This window comes from Ascaphus truei, chromosome 20 (assembly GCF_040206685.1).
Source record: "Ascaphus truei isolate aAscTru1 chromosome 20, aAscTru1.hap1, whole genome shotgun sequence".
In the NCBI taxonomy this organism is placed as follows: Eukaryota; Metazoa; Chordata; class Amphibia; order Anura; family Ascaphidae; genus Ascaphus; species Ascaphus truei.
The window spans coordinates 24,420,396-24,441,377 of record NC_134502.1 but is presented as its reverse complement, the minus strand read 5'-3'; the positions used below and the strand labels follow the sequence as shown (position 1 = coordinate 24,441,377).

The window sequence follows — 20,982 nt, the reverse complement described above, 5'->3', positions numbered from 1 at the left end:
TGCATCAGTGTGTGTGTGTGTGTGTGTCACTGTGGTCCCAAGCACCCTCACATCCAAGTGGATATATATGAAAAAAAGAGATGAACAAAAAAAATAGAAAATTGTGTATTATTGTAGTAAAAATGCCATCGATGTATGTGAGCAGAATGAGCGTATCGGCTGGTCCAAGTAACCAACTTCGGAGATGTAGACGGTCATCGCTGGGGGCAGGATACTCCCGGCAAGAGTAAAAGCCGAGGACACAGGGATAATCGAAATAACTTTACATAACACAATAATAAAAAGCAGAACGCACTTACAGGTACATTAGTAAACGCAGACCATTGGACCCTCTGGGTTAGGGAGTGGGTGGTACAATCCAGGAAGAAGCCTTGTTTTAGCAGTCCCTCGTGGTGGCCATCCGCAAATGGGGGGGTGGAGATGTCCTGGATGATTCTCTCCACTGCCTCTATTGTAGTGCCGCCCTACGCGTTTCGTCAGTTCAGATTTCCTCAAGGGGCATTGTCACAATGAACTGACGAAACGCGTAGGGCGGCACTACAATTCTCAAGTAAACCTGACCAGAGGTCAGAATGTCCTGGATGATTCTCTCCACTGCCTCTATTGTAGGTCCGCCCTGTGCGTTTCGTCAGTTCAGACTTCCTCAAGGGGCATTGTCACAATGAACTGACGAAACGCGTAGGGCGGCACTATAATCGAGGCAGTGGAGAGAATGATCCAGGACATCTCCACCCCCCCCATTGGTGGATGGCCACCACGAGGGACTGCTAAAACAAGACTTCTTCCTGGATTGTACCACCCACTCCCTAATCCAGAGGGTCCAATGGTCTGCGTTTACTAACCTACCTGTAAGTGCGTTCTGCTTTACATAAAGTTATTTCGATTATCCCTGTGTCCTCGGCTTTTGCTCTCGCCGGGAGTATCCTGCCCCCCAGCGATGACCGTCTACATCTCCGAAGTTGGTTACTTGGACCAGCCGATCCGCTCATTCTGCTCACATGCAATGTGAGTGCCACGTTTGTATGTTTTACCAATAGTCCATGGCATTTTTACTACAAAAATACACAATTTTCGATTTTTTTTTTTGTTCATCTCTTTTTTCCGTATGTATCCACTTGGATGTGAGGGTGCTTGGGACTCTCTGCAGTTATATTCATAGTGGTCTTGGATGGAACCTAACCTTCTGCTGCACCCATCATAGGACATTATACATTAACGTCATTTCTTGGACTTATCATATGATATTTTGATTACAGTGTTTGTTGCGCTCGTTTTTTCGCCTTTTTCTGTCACTGTGTGTGCATCGGTGTGTGTGCGTCACTATGTATCAGTGTGTGTGTGTCACTGTGTATGCGCGTGCCACTGTGTGTGTCACTGTGTGTGAATCGGTGTGTGTGCGTCACTATGTATCAGTGTGTGTGTGTCACTGTGTATGCGCGTGCCACTGGTGTGTGTCACTGTGTGTGAATCGGTGTGTGTGCGTCACTATGTATCAGTGTGTGTGTCTCACTGTGTATGCGCGTACCACTGTGTGTGTCACTGTGTGTGAATCGGTGTGTGTGCGTCACTATGTATCAGTGTGTGTGTCTCACTGTGTATGCGCGTGCCACTGTGTGTGTCACTGTGTGTGAATCGGTGTGTGTGCGTCACTATGTATCAGTGTGTGTGTGTCACTGTGTATGCGCGTGCCACTGTGTGTGTCACTGTGTGCGTGTGTGTCACTGTGTATCAGTGTGTGTCACTGTGTATCAGTGTGTGCATGTCACTGTGTGTGCATCAGTGTGTATGCGTGTCACTGTGTGCGTGCGTGTCACTGTGTGTGCGTGTCACTGTGTGCGTGTCACTGTGTGCGTGTCACTGTGTGTGCTCGTCACTGTGTGCTCGTCACTGTGTGTGCGCGTGTCACTGTGTGTGTGTCACTGTGTGTGTGCGTGTCACTCTGTGCGTGCGTGTCAGTCACTCTGTGTATCAGTGTGTGTGTGTCACTGCGTGTTCGCGTCACTGTGTGTATTCGTGTCACTGTGTGTGTGCGCGTCCCTGTGTGTGCATGTCACTGTGTATCTGTGTGCGTGTCACTGTGTGTGTGCGTGTCACTGTGTGTGTGCGTGTCACTGTGTGTGTGTGTGCATCACTGTGTACTGTTGTTACCCCAGGCCTGACACGCACTTCCTGGAAGCGATCTGCTGGTTCCCTCTGGTTTATTACATGGTGGGATCCATCGATAAGTAAGTAATGAATAGAGAGATAGCTGTATGTGTGCGTCACACTGAGAGATAGCTGTGTGTGTGTCACACTGAGATATAGCTGTGTGTGCGTCACACTGAGATTTAGCTGTGTGTGCGTCACACTGAGAGATAGCTGTGTGTGCGTCACACTGAGAGATAGCTGTGTGTGTGTCACACTGAGAGATAGCTGTGCGGCTCACCCTCCCCCTCCCCGCAGCCTGGATGACGCGCTGCGCTGTGGGGTGAGTTACGCCGCTCACATGGTGGTGGTGGGAGAGGAAAGCTCCATGATTGCGGAGGAAGATTATATGGCCGACGCTCGAACCATTGTCAATGTCCAGACCCTATTCAGGTAGAATCGTCCGTGACCTCTGACCCGTGTCGATTTGAACCCATTAAACACGTCCCTGTCATCAGGTCACTTTGCTCCTACGTGGGACTGACGCTTTAACCCATTACACACGTCCCTGTCATTATGTCACTTTGCCCCTACGTGGGACTGACCCTTTATCCCATTACACACGTCCCTGTCATCAGGTCACTTTGCTCCTACGTGGGACTGACGCTTTAACCCATTACACACGTCCCTGTCATTAGGTCACTTTGCCCCTACGTGGGACTGACCCTTTAACCCATTAAACACGTCCCTGTCATTAGGTCACTTTGCTCCTACGTGGGACTGACCCTTTAACCCATTACACACGTCCCTGTCATTAGGTCACTTTGCCCCTACGTGGGACTGACCCTTTAACCCATTAAACACGTCCCTGTCATTAGGTCACTTTGCTCCTACGTGGACTGACCCTTTAACCCATTACACACGTCCCTGTCATTAGGTCACTTTGCCCCTACGTGGGACTGACCCTTTAACCCATTAAACACGTCCCTGTCATTAGGTCACTTTGCCCCTACGTGGGACTGACCCTTTAACCCATTAAACACATCCCTGACATTAGGTCACTTTGCTCCTACGTGGGACTGACCCTTTAACCCATTAAACACGTCCCTGTCATTAGGTCACTTTGCTCCTACGTGGGACTGACCCATCTTTAACCCATTACACACGTCCCTGTCATTAGGTCACTTTGCCCCTACGTGGGACTGACCCTTTAACCCATTAAACACGTCCCTGTCATTAGGTCACTTTGCCCCTACGTGGTACTGACCCTTTAACCCATTAAACACATCCCTGTCATTAGGTCACTTTGCCCCTACGTGGGACTGACCCTTTAACCCATTACACGTCCCTGTCATTAGGTCACTTTGCCCCTACGTGGGACTGACCCTTTAACCCATTACACACGTCCCTGTCATTAGGTCACTTTGCCCCTACGTGGGACTGACCCTTTAACCCATTACACACGTCCCTGTCATCAGGTCACTTTGCCCCTACGTGGGACTGACCCTTTAACCCATTACACACGTCCCTGTCATTAGGTCACCTTGCTCCGTATTATATATATATATATCTCTGACCCGAACCTCCCATACCAGAGGTTAGTAATATAATCCCATCAGTGAGGTTACTCTCTCACCCCCCCCCCCCCTCCCCCTCCTCTCTCACCCCCCTCCCCCTCCTCTCACACCCCCCCCCTCCCCCACCTCTCTCACCCCCCCCTCTCCCCCTCCTCTCTCAGGCTGTTCCCGGGATTGAACATTATCACAGAATTAACGCACCCCGCTAATATGAGGTTCATGCAGTTTAAAGCCAAGGATAAATACTCTGTGGTGCTGTCTAAACTGGAAAAGGTACTGATACCTGCTCTAATACCCTTTATTACTCCTTCCATCTATTACCTCCCTTCCCCTTTCTAATACCACCCCTCGCCCCCCATACCCCCTCCACACTCTGTAAACCCCACACACAAAAAACACAACCCCACACCCAACAATTAACCCCAACTCAACCCCCACTACAACCCTTAACTCACCACCCTACAAACCCCCTAACATTCACCCCTCATACCCCACACTACCACCCACACTAACCCCCTAACTCACCCCTCAATACCCCCTAACTTCACCCCACTATAACCCCCTACCAACACCCATCAATACCCCCAAACTTCACCCCTCAATTGCCCCCTAATTTCACCCATCTATTACCCCCACAACTCACCCATCTATTACCCCCTAACCATCACCCATCTATTACCCCCTAACTCACCCATCACATTACCCCTAACTCACCCCACTATTACCCCCTAACTTCACCCCTCTATTACCCCCCTAACTTCACCCCTCTACTTACCCCCTAACTTCACCCCTCTATTACACCCAAACTTCAACCCATCTATTACCCCCTAACTTCACCCATCTATTACCCCCTAACTCACCCATCTATTACCCCCTAACTTCACCCCCTCTAATACCCCCTAACTTCACCCCTCTATTACCCCCTAACTTCACCCCTCTATTACCCCCTAACTTCACCCCTCTATTACCCCCTAACTTCACCCCACTATTCCCCCTAACTTCACCCCTCTATTACCCCCTAACTTCACCCCTCTATTACCCCCTAACTTCACCCCTCTATACCCCTAACTCACCCCTCTATTACCCCTAACTTCACCCCTCTATTACCCCTACTTCAACCCTCTATTACCCCCTAACTTCACCCATCTATTACCCCCCTAACTTCACCCATCTATTACCCCCCTAACTTCACCCCTCTATTACCCCCTAACTTCACCCCTCTATTACCCCCTAACTTCACCCCTCTATTACCCCCTAACTTCACCCCTCTATTACCCCCTAACTCACCCCTCTATTACCCCCTAACTTCACCCATCTATTACCCCCTAACTTCACCCATCTATTACCCCCTAACTTCACCCATCTATTACCCCCTAACTTCACCCCTCTATTACCCCCCTAACTTCACCCCACTATTACCCCCTAACTTCACCCCTCTATTACCCCCTAACTTCACCCCTCTATACCCCTAACTTCACCCCTCTATTACCCCCTAACATCACCCCTCTATTACCCCCTAACTTCACCCCTCTATTACCCCTAACTTCACCCATCTATTACCCCCTAACTTCAACCCATCTATTACCCCCTAACTTCACCCCTCTATTACCCCCTAACTTCACCCCTCTATTACCCCCTAACTTCACCCATCTATTACCCCCTAACTTCACCCCTCTATTACCCCCTAACTTCACCCCTCTATTACCCCCTAACTCACCCATCTATTACCCCTAACTTCACCCCTCTATTACCCCCTAACTTCACCCCTCTATTACCCCTAACTCACCCCTCTTACCCCTAACTTCACCCCTCTATTCCCCTAACTTCACCCCTCTATTACCCCCTAACTTCACCCCTCTATTACCCCCTAACTTCACCCCTCTATTACCCCCTAACTTCACCCCTCTATTACCCCCTAACTTCACCCCTCTATTACCCCCCTAACTTCACCCCTCTATTAGCCCCCTAACTTCACCCCTCTATTACCCCCCTAACTTCACCCCTCTATTACCCCCTAACTTCACCCCTCTATTACCCCCTAACTTCACCCCTCTATTACCCCCTAACTTCACCCCTCTATTACCCCCTAACTTCACCCCTCTATTACCCCCTACTTCACCCCTCTATTACCCACCTACCCATCACCCCTCTATTACCCCCTAACTTCACCCCTCTATTACCCCTAACTTCACCCCTCTATTGCCCCCTAACTTCACCCCTCTATTACCCCCTAACTTCACCCCTCTATTACCCCCTAACTTCACCCATCTATTACCCCCTAACTTCACCCCTCTATTACCCCCTAACTTCACCCATCTATTACCCCCTAACTTCACCCCTCTATTACCCCCTAACTTCACCCATCTATTACCCCCTAACTTCACCCCTCTATTACCCCCTAACTTCACCCATCTATTACTCCCTAACTTCACCCCTCTATTACCCCCTAACTTCACCCATCTATTACCCCCTAACTTCACCCATCTATTACCCCCTAACTTCAACCATCTATTACCCCCTAACTTCACCCCTCTATTACCCCCTAACTTCACCCCTCTTTTACCCCCTAACTTCACCCCTCTATTACCCCCTAACTTCACCCCTCTATTACCCCCTAACTTCACCCCTCTATTACCCCCTAACTTCACCCCTCTGTTACCCATATTGTCTGTTACCTTATTTTTTTCTATTTCTTTCTTTTCTCTCTCTCCTCTCTCTGTCTCTCTCGCTCGCCCTCTCTCTCTGTCTCTCTCCGTCTCTCTCTCTGTCGCTCTCGCTTCCCTTCCATCTCTCTTTCTCTCTCTCCCTCTTCCCCCCCTTCTCTCCCTCTTCCCCCCCTTCTCTCCCTCTTCCCCCCTTCTCTCCCTCTTCCCCCTTCTCTCCCTCTCCCCCCCTTCTCTCCCTCTCTCCCTCTCCCCCCTTCTCTCCCTCTTCCCCCCTCTCTCCCCTCTTCCCCCCATTCTCTCCCTCTTTCCCCCCATTCTCTCCTCTTTCCCCCCCATTCTCTCCCTCTTCCCCCCCTTCTCTCCCTCTTCCCCCCCGTTCTCTCCCTCTCCCCCCTTCTCTCCCTCTCCCCCCTTCTCTCCCTCTTTCCCCCCCATTCTCTCCCTCTTCCCCCCTTCTCTCCCTCTTCCCCCCTTCTCTCCCTCTTCCCCCCCTTCTCTCCCTCTTCCCCCCCTTCTCTCCCTCTTCCCCCCCTTCTCTCCCTCTTCCCCCCCATTCTCTCCCTCTTTCACCCCCATTCTCTCCCTCTTTCCCCCCATTCTCTCCCTCTTCCCCCATCTCTCCCTCTTTCCCCCCATTCTCTCTTTCCCCCCCATTCTCTCCCTCTTCCCCCCCCTTCTCTCCCTCTTCCCCCCCCATTCTCTCCCTCTCCCCCCATCTCTCCCCTTCCCCTCTCTCCCTCTTCCCCCCTTCTCTCCCTCTTTCCCCCCTTCTCTCCCTCTTTCCCCCCTTCTCTCCCTCTTCCCCCCCCTTCTCTCCCTCTTCCCCTCCCTTCCCCCCCCCTTCCCTCCCTCTCCCCCCCCTTCCCTCCCTCTTCCCCCCCTTCCCTCCCTCTTCCCCCCCTTCTCTCCCTCTTCCTCCCCCTTCTCTCCCTCTCCCCCCCCTTTTCTCCCTCTCCCCCCTCTCTCTCTCCCTCTTCCCCCCCTTCCCCCCCATTCTCTCCCTCTTCCCCCCCATTCTCTCCCTCTTCCCCCCGTTCTCTCCCTCTTCCCCCCCTTCTCTCCCTCTCCCCCCCTCTCTCTCCCTCTTCCCCCCCATTCTCTCCCTCTTCCCCCCCATTCTCTCCCTCTTCCCCCCCCTTCTCTCCCTCTTCCCCCCCCTTCTCCCCCCTCCCTTCCCCCCCCTTCTCTCCCCTCTCCCCCCCTCTCTCTCCCCTCTCTCTCACACCTCTCCTGCTCTTATTCTCTCAGAGGGAGCGGGAACGAGGTTCTAACCTGGTCTTCATGTTCCGACTGCCTTTTGCTGCAGGGAAAGTCTTCAGTGTCAGCATGTTGGACACCCTCCTATACCAGGTACTGTGCTTGGCCCAGACCACATTAACACCCCATATCCTCACATTAATACCCCGCTCCCTCTAACCCCATATAACCGCTCCCTCTAACCCCATAAAACCGCTCCCTATAACTCCATATAACCCCTCCCTCTAACTCCATATAACCTCTCCCTCTAACTCCATATAACCGCTCCCTCTAACTCCATATAACCGCTCCCTCTAACTCCATATAACCGCTCCCTCTAACCCCATATAACCGTTCCCTCTAACTCCATATAACCGCTCCCTCTAACTCCATTAACCTCTCCCTCTAACTCCATATAACCGCTCCCTCTAACTCCATATAACCGCTCCCTCTAACTCCATATAACCGCTCCCTCTAACTCCATATAACCGCTCCCTCTAACTCCATATAACCGCTCCCTCTAACTCCATATAACCGCTCCCTCTAACTCCATATAACCGCTCCCTCTAACCCCATATTAACCGCTCCCTTCTTAACTCCATATAACCGCTCCTCTAACTCCATATAACCGCTCCCTCTAACTCCATATAACCGCTCCCTCTAACTCCATATAACCGCTCCCTCTAACCCCATATAACCGCTCCCTCTAACTCCATATAACCGCTCCCTCTAACTCCATATAACCGCTCCCTCTAACTCCATATAACCGCTCCCTCTAACTCCATATAACCGCTCCCTCTAACTCCATATAACCTCTCCCTCTAACTCCATATAACCGCTCCCTCTAACTCCATATAACAGCTCCCTCTAACTCCATATAACCGCTCCCTCTAACTCCATATAACCGCTCCCCTCTAACTCCATATAACCGCTCCCTCTAACTCCATATAACCGCTCCCTCTAACTCCATATAACCGCTCCCTCTAACTCCATATAACCGCTCCCTCTAACCCCATATAACCGCTCCCTCTAACTCCATATAACCGCTCCCTCTAACTCCATATAACCGCTCCCTCTAACTCCATATAACCGCTCCCTCTAACCCCATATAACCCCTCCCTCTAACTCCATATAACCGCTCCCTCTAACCCCATATAACTCCTCCCTCTAACTCCATATAACCTCTCCCTCTAACCCCATATAACCGCTCCCTCTAACTCCATATAACCCCTCCCTCTAACTCCATATAACCGCTCCCTCTAACTCCATATAACCGCTCCCTCTAACTCCATATAACCGCACCCTCTAACTCCATATAACCGCTCCCTCTAACTCCATATAACCGCTCCCTCTAACTCCATATAACCGCTCCCTCTAACTCCATATAACCGCTCCCTCTAACCCATATAACCGCTCCCTATAACTCATATAACCCCTCCCTCTAACTCCATATACCCGCTCCCCTCTAACCCCATATAACCCCTCCCTCTAACTCCATATAACCGCTCCCTCTAACCCCATATAACCGCTCCCTCTAACTCCATATAACCGCTCCTCTAACCCATATAACCGCTCCCTCTAACTCCATTTAACCGCTCCCTCTAACTCCATATAACCCCTCCCTCTAACTCCATATAACCGCTCCCTCTAACCCCATATAACCGCTCCCTCTAACCCCATATAACCGCTCCCTCTAACTCCATATAACCGCTCCCTCTAACCCCATATAACCCCTCCCTCTAACTCCATATAACCGCTCCCTCTAACTCCATATAACCGCTCCCTCTAACTCCAAATAACCGCTCCCTCTAACTCCATATAACCGCTCCCTCTAACTCCATATAACCCCTCCCTCTAACGCCATATAACCGCTCCCTCTAACTCCATATAACCTCTCTCTCTAACTCCATATAACCGTTCCCTCTAACTCCATATAACCGCTCCCTCTAACTCCATATAACCGCACCCTCTAACTCCATATAACCGCTCCCTCTAACTCCATATAACCGCTCCTCTAACTCCATATAACCGCTCCCTCTAACTCCATATAACCGCTCCCTCTAGCTCCATATAACCTCGCCCTCTAACTCCATATAACCCTCCCTCTAACTCCATATAACCCCTCCCCTCTTAACTACATATAACCGCTCCCTCTAACTCCATATAACCGCTCCCTCTAACTCCATATAACCTCTCCCTCAAACTCCATATAACCGCTCCCTCTAACTCCATATAACCGCTCCCTCTAACTCCATATAACCGCTCCCTCTAACTCCATATAACCCGCTCCCTCTAACTCCATATAACAGCTCCCTCTAACTCCATATAACCTCTCCCTCTAACTCCAAATAACCGCTCCCTCTAACTCCATATAACCGCTCCCTCTAACTCCATATAACCCCTCCCTCTAACGCCATATAACCGCTCCCTCTAACGCCATATAACCGCTCCCTCTAACTCCATATAACCGCTCCCTCTAACCCCATATAACCGCTCCCTCTAACTCCATATAACCGCTCCCTCTAACTCCATATAACCGCTCCCTCTAACTCCATATAACCGCTCCCTCTAACCCCATATAACCGCTCCCTCTAACTCCATATAACCGCTCCCTCTAACTCCATATAACCGCTCCCTCTAACTCCCATATAACCGCTCCCTCTAACTCCATATAACCGCTCCCTCTAACTCCATATAACCCCTCCCTCTAACTCCATATAACCGCTCCTCTAACTCCATATAACCTCTCTCTCTAAACTCCATATAACCGTTCCCTCTAACTCCATATAACCGCTCCCTCTAACTCCATATAACCGCACCCTCTAACTCCATATAACCGCTCCCTCTAACTCCATATAACCGCTCCCTCTAACTCCATATAACCGCTCCCTCTAACTCCATATAACCGCTCCCTCTAGCTCCATATAACCTCGCCCTCTAACTCCATATAACCCCTCCCTCTAACTCCATATAACCCTCCCTCTAACTCCATATAACCGCTCCCTCTAACTCCATATAACCGCTCCCTCTAACTCCATATAACCTCTCCCTCAAACTCCATATAACCGCTCCCTCTAACTCCATATAACCGCTCCCTCTAACTCCATATAACCGCTCCCTCTAACTCCATATAACAGCTCCCTCTAACTCCATATAACCTCTCCCTCTAACTCCAAATAACCGCTCCCTCTAACTCCATATAACCGCTCCCTCTAACTCCATATAACCCCTCCCTCTAACGCCATATAACCGCTCCCTCTAACGCCATATAACCGCTCCCTCTAACTCCATATAACCGCTCCCTCTAACCCCATATAACCGCTCCCTCTAACTCCATATAACCGCTCCCTCTAACTCCATATAACCGCTCCCTCTAACTCCATATAACCGCTCCCTCTAACCCCATATAACCGCTCCCTCTAACTCCATATAACCGCTCCCTCTAACTCCATATAACCGCTCCCTCTAACCCCATATAACCGCTCCCTCTAACTCCATATAACCGCTCCCTCTAACTCCATATAACCGCTCCCTATAACTCCATATAACCGCTCCCTATAACTCCATATAACCTCGCCCTCTAACGCCATATAACCCCTCCCTCTAACTCCATATAACCCCTCCTCCCTATAACCGCTCCCTCTAACTCCATATAACCGCTCCCTCTAACTCCATATAACCGCTCCCTCTAACTCCATATAACCGCTCCCTCTAACTCCATATAACCGCTCCCTCTAACTCCATATAACGCTCTCCCTCTAACTCCATATAACCGCTCCCTCTAACTCCATATAACGCTCCCTCTAACTCCATATAACCGCTCCCTCTAACTCCATATAACCGCTCCCTTCTAACTCCATATAACCGCTCCCTCTAACTCCATATAACCGCTCCCTCTAACTCCATATAACCGCTCCCTCTAACTCCATATAACCGCTCCCTCTAACTCCATATAACCGCTCCCTCTAACTCCATATAACCGCTCCCTCTAACTCCATATAACCGCTCCCTCTAACTCCATATAACCGCTCCCTCTAACTCCATATAACCGCTCCCTCTAACTCCATATAACCGCTCCCGCTCCCTCTAACCTCTAACTCCATATAACCCCTCCCTCTAACTCCATATAACCGCTCCCTCTAACTCCATATTACCGCTCCTTCTAACTCCATATAACCGCTCCCTCTAACTCCATATAACCGCTCCCTCTAACTCCATATAACCGCTCCCTCTAACTCCATATTACCGCTCCTTCTAACTCCATATAACCGCTCCCTCTAACTCCATATAACCGCTCCCTCTAACTCCATATAACCCCTCCCTCTAACCCCATATTACCGCTCCTTCTAACTCCATATAACCGCTCCCTCTAACTCCATATAACCGCTCCCTCTAACTCCATATAACCCCTCCCTCTAACTCCATATAACCGCTCCCTCTAACTCCATATAACCGCTCCCTCTAACTCCATATAACCGCTCCCTCTAACTCCATATAACCTCTCCCTCTAACTCCATATAACCTCTCCCTCTAACCCCATATAACCGCTCCCTCTAACTCCATATAACCTCTCCCTCTAACTCCATATAACCGCTCCCTCTAACTCCATATAACCGCTCCCTCTAACTCCATATAACCTCTCCTTCTAACTCCATATAACCCCTCCCTCTAACTCCATATAACCGCTCCCTCTAACCCCATATAACCGCTCCCTCTAACTCCATATAACCTCTCCCTCTAACTCCATATAACCGCTCCCTCTAACTTCATATAACCGCTCCCTCTAACTCCATATAACCCCTCCCTCTAACTCCATATAACCCCTCCCTCTAACTCCGTATAACCGCTCCCTATAACTCCATATAACCGCTCCCTCTAACTCCATATAACCGCTCCCTCTAACTCCATATAACCGCTCCCTCTAACCCCATATAACCGCTCCCTCTAACTCCATATAACCGCTCCCTCTAACTCCATATAACCGCTCCCTCTAACTCCATATAACCGCTCCCTCTAACTCCATATAACCGCTCCCTCTAACTCCGTATAACCGCTCCCTCTAACTCCGTATAACCGCTCCCTCTAACTCCGTATAACCGCTCCCTCTAACTCCGTATAACCTCTCCCTCTAACTCAATATAACCGCTCCCTCTAACTCCATATAACCGCTCCCTCTATCTCCATATAACCGCTCCCTCTAACTCCATATAACCGCTCCCTATAACTCCATATAACCTCTCCCTCTAACTCCATATAACCTCTCCCTCTAACTCCATATAACCACTCCCTCTAACTCCATATAACCGCTCCCTCTAACTCCATATAACCCCTCCCTCTAACTCCATATAACCCCTCCCTCTAACTCCATATAACCTCTCCCTCTAACTCCATATAACCGCTCCCTCTAACTCCATATAACCGCTCCCTCTAACTCCATATAACCGCTCCCTCTAACTCCATATAACCCCTCCCTCTAACTCCATATAACCTCTCCCTCTACCTCCATATAACCGCTCCCTCTAACTCCATATAACCGTTCCCTCTAACTCTATATAACCGCTCCCTATAACTCCGTATAACCGCTCCCTCTAACTCCATATAACCGCTCCCTCTAACTCCATATAACCGCTCCCTCTAACTCCATATTACCGCTCCCTCTAACTCCATATAACCGCTCCCTCTAACTCCATATAACCGCTCCCTCTAACTCCATATAACCGCTCCCTCTAACTCCATATAACCGCTCCCTCTAACTCCATATAACCCCTCCCTCTAACTCCATATAACCGCTCCGTCTAACTCCATATAACCCCTCCCTCTAACTCCATATAACCGCTCCCTCTAACTCCGTGTAACCGCTCCCTCTAACTCCATATAACCGCTCCCTCTAACTCCATATAACCGCTCCCTCTAACTCCATATAACCCCTCCCTCTAACTCCATATAACCGCTCCCTCTAACTCCATATAACCTCTCCCTCTAACTCCATATAACCGCTCCCTATAACTCCGTATAACCGCTCCCTCTAACTCCATATAACCTCTCCCTCTAACTCCATATAACCGCTCCCTCTAACTCCATATAACCGTTCCCTCTAACTCCATATAACCGCTCCCTATAACTCCGTATAACCGCTCCCTCTAACTCCATATAACCGCTCCCTCTAACTCCATATAACCGCTCCCTCTAACTCCATATAACCTCTCCCTCTAACTCCATATAACCGCTCCCTCTAACTCCATATAACCGTTCCCTCTAACTCCATATAACCGCTCCCTATAACTCCGTATAACCGCTCCCTCTAACTCCATATAACCGCTCCCTCTAACTCCATATAACCGCTCCCTCTAACTCCATAAAACCGCTCCCTCTAACTCCATATAACCGTTCCCTCTAACTCCATATAACCGCTCCCTATAACTCCATATAACCGCTCCCTCTAACTCCGTATAACCGCTCCCTCTAACTCCATATAACCGCTCCCTCTAACTCCATATAACCGCTCCCTCTAACTCCATATTACCGCTCCCTCTAACTCCATATAACCGCTCCCTCTAACTCCATATAACCGCTCCCTCTAACTCCATATAACCGCTCCCTCTAATTCCATATAACCGCTCCCTCTAACTCCATATAACCCCTCCCTCTAACTCCATATAACCGCTCCCTCTAACTCCATATAACCCCTCCCTCTAACTCCATATAACCGCTCCCTCTAACTCCGTGTAACCGCTCCCTCTAACTCCATATAACCGCTCCCTCTAACTCCATATAACCCCTCCCTCTAACGCCATATAACCGCTCCCTCTAACTCCATATAACCCCTCCCTCTAACTCCATATAACCGCTCCCTCTAACTCCATATAACCGCTCCCTCTAACTCCATATAACCGCTCCCTCTAACTCCGTGTAACCGCTCCCTCTAACTCCATATAACCGCTCCCTCTAACTCCATATAACCGCTCCCTCTAACTCCATATAACCGCTCCCTCTAACTCCATATAACCGCTCCCTCCTTCTCCATATAACCGCTCCCTCTAACTCCATATAACCGCTCCCTCTAACTCCATATAACCGCTCCCTCTAACTCCATATAACCGCTCCCTCTAACTCCATATAACCGCTCCCTCTAACTCCATATAACCGCTCCCTCTAACTCCATATAACCGCTCCCTCTAACTCCATATAACCGCTCCCTCTAACTCCATATAACCGCTCCCTCTAACTCCATATAACCGCTCCCTCTAACTCCATATAACCGCTCCCTCTAACTCCATATAACCGCTCCCTCTAACTCCATATAACCGCTCCCTCTAACTCCATTTAACCGCTCCCTCTAACTCCATATAACCCCTCCCTCTAACTCCATGTAATCGCTCCCTCTAACTCCGGGTAACCCCTCCCTATAACTCCATATAACCGCTCCCTATAACTCCATATAACCGCTCCCTATAACTCCATGTAATCGCTCCCTCTAACTCCATATAACCCCTCCCTCTAACTCCATATAACCGCTCCCTCTAACTCCATATAACCGCTCCCTCTAACTCCATATAACCGCTCCCTCTAACTCCATATAACCGCTCCCTCTAACTCCATATAACCGCTCCCTCTAACTCCATATAACCGCTCCCTCTAACTCCATATAACCGCTCCCTCTAACTCCGTATAACCGCTCCCTCTAACTCCGTATAACCGCTCCCTCTAACTCCGTATAACCGCTCCCTATAACTCCATATAACCGCTCCCTCTAACTCCATATAACCGCTCCCTCTAACTCCGTATAACCTCTCCCTCTAACTCCATATAACCGCTCCCTCTAACTCCGTATAACCGCTCCCTCTAACTCCATATAACCCCTCCCTCTAACTCCATATAACTTCGCCCTCTAACTCCATATAACCGCTCCCTCTAACTCCATATAACCGCTCCCTCTAACTCCATATAACCGCTCCCTCTAACTCCATATAACCGCTCCCTCTAACTCCATATAACCGCTCCCTCTAACTCCATATAACCGCTCCCTCTAACTCCATATAACCGCTCCCTCTAACTCCATATAACCGCTCCCTATAACTCCATATAACCGCTCCCTCTAACTCCATATAACCGCTCCCTATAACCCCATATAACCGCTCCCTCTAACTCCATATAGCCGCTCCCTCTAACTCCATATAACCGCTCCCTCTAACCCCATATAACCGCTCCCTATAACTCCATATAACCTCTCTCTCTAACTCCATATAACCGCTCCCTCTAACTCCATATAACCGCTCCCTCTAACTCCATATAACCGCTCCCTATAACTCCATATAACCTCTCCCTCTAACTCCATATAACCCCTCCCTCTAACTCCATATAACCGCTCCCTCTAACTCCATATAACCGCTCCCTCTAACTCCATATAACCGCTCCCTCTAACTCCATATAACCGCTCCCTCTAACTCCATATAACCGCTCCCTCTAACTCCATATAACCGCTCCCTCTAACTCCGTATAACCGCTCCCTCTAACTCCGTATAACCGCTCCCTCTAACTCCGTATAACCGCTCCCTATAACTCCATATAACCGCTCCCTCTAACTCCATATAACCGCTCCCTCTAACTCCATATAACCGCTCCCTCTAACCCCATATAACCGCTCCCTCTAACTCCATATAACCGCTCCCTCTAACTCCATATAACCGCTCCCTCTAACTCCATATAACCGCTCCCTCTAACTCCATATAACCGCTCCCTCTAACTCCGTATAACCGCTCCCTCTAACTCCGTATAACCTCTCCCTCTAACTCCATATAACCGCTCCCTCTAACTCCATATAACCGCTCCCTCTATCTCCATATAACCGCTCCCTCTAACTCCATATAACCGCTCCCTATAACTCCATATAACCTCTCCCTCTAACTCCATATAACCTCTCCCTCTAACTCCATATAACCACTCCCTCTAACTCCATATAACCGCTCCCTCTAACTCCATATAACCCCTCCCTCTAACTCCATATAACCCCTCCCTCTAACTCCATATAACCTCTCCCTCTAACTCCATATAACCGCTCCCTCTAACTCCATATAACCGCTCCCTCTAACTCCATATAACCGCTCCCTCTAACTCCATATAACCCCTCCCTCTAACTCCATATAACCTCTCCCTCTACCTCCATATAACCGCTCCCTCTAACTCCATATAACCGTTCCCTCTAACTCTATATAACCGCTCCCTATAACTCCGTATAACCGCTCCCTCTAACTCCATATAACCGCTCCCTCTAACTCCATATAACCGCTCCCTCTAACTCCATATTACCGCTCCCTCTAACTCCATATAACCGCTCCCTCTAACTCCATATAACCGCTCCCTCTAACTCCATATAACCGCTCCCTCTAACTCCATATAACCGCTCCCTCTAACTCCATATAACCCCTCCCTCTAACTCCATATAACCGCTCCGTCTAACTCCATATAACCCCTCCCTCTAACTCCATATAACCGCTCCCTCTAACTCCGTGTAACCGCTCCCTCTAACTCCATATAACCGCTCCCTCTAACTCCATATAACCCCTCCCTCTAACTCCATATAACCGCTCCCTCTAACTCCATATAACCTCTCCCTCTAACTCCATATAACCGCTCCCTCTAACTCCATATAACCGTTCCCTCTAACTCCATATAACCGCTCCCTATAACTCCGTATAACCGCTCCCTCTAACTCCATATAACCGCTCCCTCTAACTCCATATAACCGCTCCCTCTAACTCCATATTACCGCTCCCTCTAACTCCATATAACCGCTCCCTCTAACTCCATATAACCGCTCCCTCTAACTCCATATAACCGCTCCCTCTAATTCCATATAACCGCTCCCTCTAACTCCATATAACCCCTCCCTCTAACTCCATATAACCGCTCCCTCTAACTCCATATAACCCCTCCCTCTAACTCCATATAACCGCTCCCTCTAACTCCGTGTAACCGCTCCCTCTAACTCCATATAACCGCTCCCTCTAACTCCATATAACCCCTCCCTCTAACGCCATATAACCGCTCCCTCTAACTCCATATAACCGCTCCCTCTAACTCCATATAACCTCTCCCTCAAACTCCATATAACCGCTCCCTCTAACTCCATATAACCGCTCCCTCTAACTCCATATAACCGCTCCCTCTAACTCCATATAACCCCTCCCTCTAACTCCATATAACAGCTCCCTCTAACTCCATATAACCTCTCCCTCTAACTCCAAATAACCGCTCCCTCTAACTCCATATAACCGCTCCCTCTAACTCCATATAACCCCTCCCTCTAACGCCATATAACCGCTCCCTCTAACGCCATATAACCGCTCCCTCTAACTCCATATAACCGCTCCCTCTAACCCCATATAACCGCTCCCTCTAACTCCATATAACCGCTCCCTCTAACTCCATATAACCGCTCCCTCTAACTCCATATAACCGCTCCCTCTAACCCCATATAACCGCTCCCTCTAACTCCATATAACCGCTCCCTCTAACTCCATATAACCGCTCCCTCTAACCCCATATAACCGCTCCCTCTAACTCCATATAACCGCTCCCTCTAACTCCATATAACCCCTCCCTCTAACTCCATATAACCGCTCCCTCTAACTCCATATAACCTCTCTCTCTAACTCCATATAACCGTTCCCTCTAACTCCATATAACCGCTCCCTCTAACTCCATATAACCGCACCCTCTAACTCCATATAACCGCTCCCTCTAACTCCATATAACCGCTCCCTCTAACTCCATATAACCGCTCCCTCTAACTCCATATAACCGCTCCCTCTAGCTCCATATAACCTCGCCCTCTAACTCCATATAACCCCTCCCTCTAACTCCATATAACCCCTCCCTCTAACTCCATATAACCGCTCCCTCTAACTCCATATAACCGCTCCCTCTAACTCCATATAACCTCTCCCTCAAACTCCATATAACCGCTCCCTCTAACTCCATATAACCGCTCCCTCTAACTCCATATAACCGCTCCCTCTAACTCCATATAACAGCTCCCTCTAACTCCATATAACCTCTCCCTCTAACTCCAAATAACCGCTCCCTCTAACTCCATATAACCGCTCCCTCTAACTCCATATAACCCCTCCCTCTAACGCCATATAACCGCTCCCTCTAACGCCATATAACCGCTCCCTCTAACTCCATATAACCGCTCCCTCTAACTCCATATAACCGCTCCCTCTAACTCCATATAACCGCTCCCTCTAACTCCATATAACCGCTCCCTCTAACTCCATATAACCGCTCCCTCTAACCCCATATAACCGCTCCCTCTAACTCCATATAACCGCTCCCTCTAACTCCATATAACCGCTCCCTCTAACCCCATATAACCGCTCCCTCTAACTCCATATAACCGCTCCCTCTAACTCCATATAACCGCTCCCTATAACTCCATATAACCGCTCCCTATAACTCCATATAACCTCTCCCTCTAACTCCATATAACCGCTCCCTCTAACTCCATATAACCGCTCCCTCTAACTCCATATAACCGCTCCCTCTAACCCCATATAACCGCTCCCTCTAACTCCATATAACCGCTCCCTCTAACTCCATATAACCGCTCCCTCTAACTCCATATAACCGCTCCCTCTAACTCCATATAACCGCTCCCTCTAACTCCATATAACCGCACCCTCTAACTCCATATAACCGCTCCCTCTAACTCCATATAACCGCTCCCTCTAACTCCATATAACCGCTCCCTCTAACTCCATATAACCGCTCCCTCTAACTCCATATAACCGCTCCCTCTAGCTCCATATAACCTCGCCCTCTAACGCCATATAACCCCTCCCTCTAACTCCATATAACCCCTCCCTCTAACTCCATATAACCGCTCCCTCTAACTCCATATAACCGCTCCCTCTAACTCCATATAACCGCTCCCTCTAACTCCATATAACCGCTCCCTCTAACTCCATATAACAGCTCCCTCTAACTCCATATAACCTCTCCCTCTAACTCCATATAACCGCTCCCTCTAACTCCATATAACCGCTCCCTCTAACTCCATATAACCGCTCCCTCTAACTCCATATAACCGCTCCCTCTAACTCCATATAACCGCTCCCTCTAACTCCATATAACCGCTCCCTCTAACTCCATATAACCCCTCCCTCTAACTCCATATAACCCCTCCCTCTAACTCCATATAACCGCTCCCTCTAACTCCATATAACCGCTCCCTCTAACTCCATATAACCGCTCCCTCTAACTCCATATAACCGCTCCCTCTAACTCCATATAACCGCTCCCTCTAACTCCATATAACCGCTCCCTCTAACCTCTAACTCCATATAACCCCTCCCTCTAACTCCATATAACCGCTCCCTCTAACTCCATATTACCGCTCCTTCTAACTCCATATAACCGCTCCCTCTAACTCCATATAACCGCTCCCTCTAACTCCATATAACCGCTCCCTCTAACTCCATATTACCGCTCCTTCTAACTCCATATAACCGCTCCCTCTAACTCCATATAACCGCTCCCTCTAACTCCATATAACCCCTCCCTCTAACCCCATATTACCGCTCCTTCTAACTCCATATAACCGCTCCCTCTAACTCCATATAACCGCTCCCTCTAACTCCATATAACCCCTCCCTCTAACTCCATATAACCGCTCCCTCTAACTCCATATAACCGCTCCCTCTAACTCCATATAACCGCTCCCTCTAACTCCATATAACCTCTCCCTCTAACTCCATATAACCTCTCCCTCTAACCCCATATAACCGCTCCCTCTAACTCCATATAACCTCTCCCTCTAACTCCATATAACCGCTCCCTCTAACTCCATATAACCGCTCCCTCTAACTCCATATAACCTCTCCTTCTAACTCCATATAACCCCTCCCTCTAACTCCATATAACCGCTCCCTCTAACCCCATATAACCGCTCCCTCTAACTCCATATAACCTCTCCCTCTAACTCCATATAACCGCTCCCTCTAACTTCATATAACCGCTCCCTCTAACTCCATATAACCCCTCCCTCTAACTCCATATAACCCCTCCCTCTAACTCCGTATAACCGCTCCCTATAACTCCATATAACCGCTCCCTCTAACTCCATATAACCGCTCCCTCTAACTCCATATAACCGCTCCCTCTAACCCCATATAACCGCTCCCTCTAACTCCATATAACCGCTCCCTCTAACTCCATATAACCGCTCCCTCTAACTCCATATAACCGCTCCCTCTAACTCCATATAACCGCTCCCTCTAACTCCGTATAACCGCTCCCTCTAACTCTGTATAACCGCTCCCTCTAACTCCGTATAACCGCTCCCTCTAACTCCGTATAACCTCTCCCTCTAACTCCAT

The 20,982-nt window shown here is 49.2% G+C and overlaps 1 protein-coding gene across 4 annotated transcripts in view; it reads left to right on the top strand.

Annotated features, from left to right (window-relative positions):
- Window positions 1-1,078: 1,078 nt before the first annotated feature.
- The window catches only part of LOC142470767 (potassium channel subfamily T member 2-like), a 54,914-nt gene continuing 35,010 nt past the window's right edge, over window positions 1,079-20,982 (top strand). For 3 of the 4 annotated variants that reach the window (XM_075577471.1, XM_075577469.1, XM_075577470.1), the window contains exons 1-4: window positions 1,079-2,225; window positions 2,443-2,577; window positions 3,863-3,974; window positions 7,616-7,717. In XM_075577471.1, the coding sequence (XP_075433586.1) occupies window positions 1,516-2,225; window positions 2,443-2,577; window positions 3,863-3,974; window positions 7,616-7,717 (1,059 nt within the window). In that variant the 5' untranslated portion in view covers window positions 1,079-1,515. The remainder of the gene's footprint in view (window positions 2,226-2,442; window positions 2,578-3,862; window positions 3,975-7,615; window positions 7,718-20,982) is intronic. The other variant, XM_075577472.1, reaches the window with a different exon arrangement.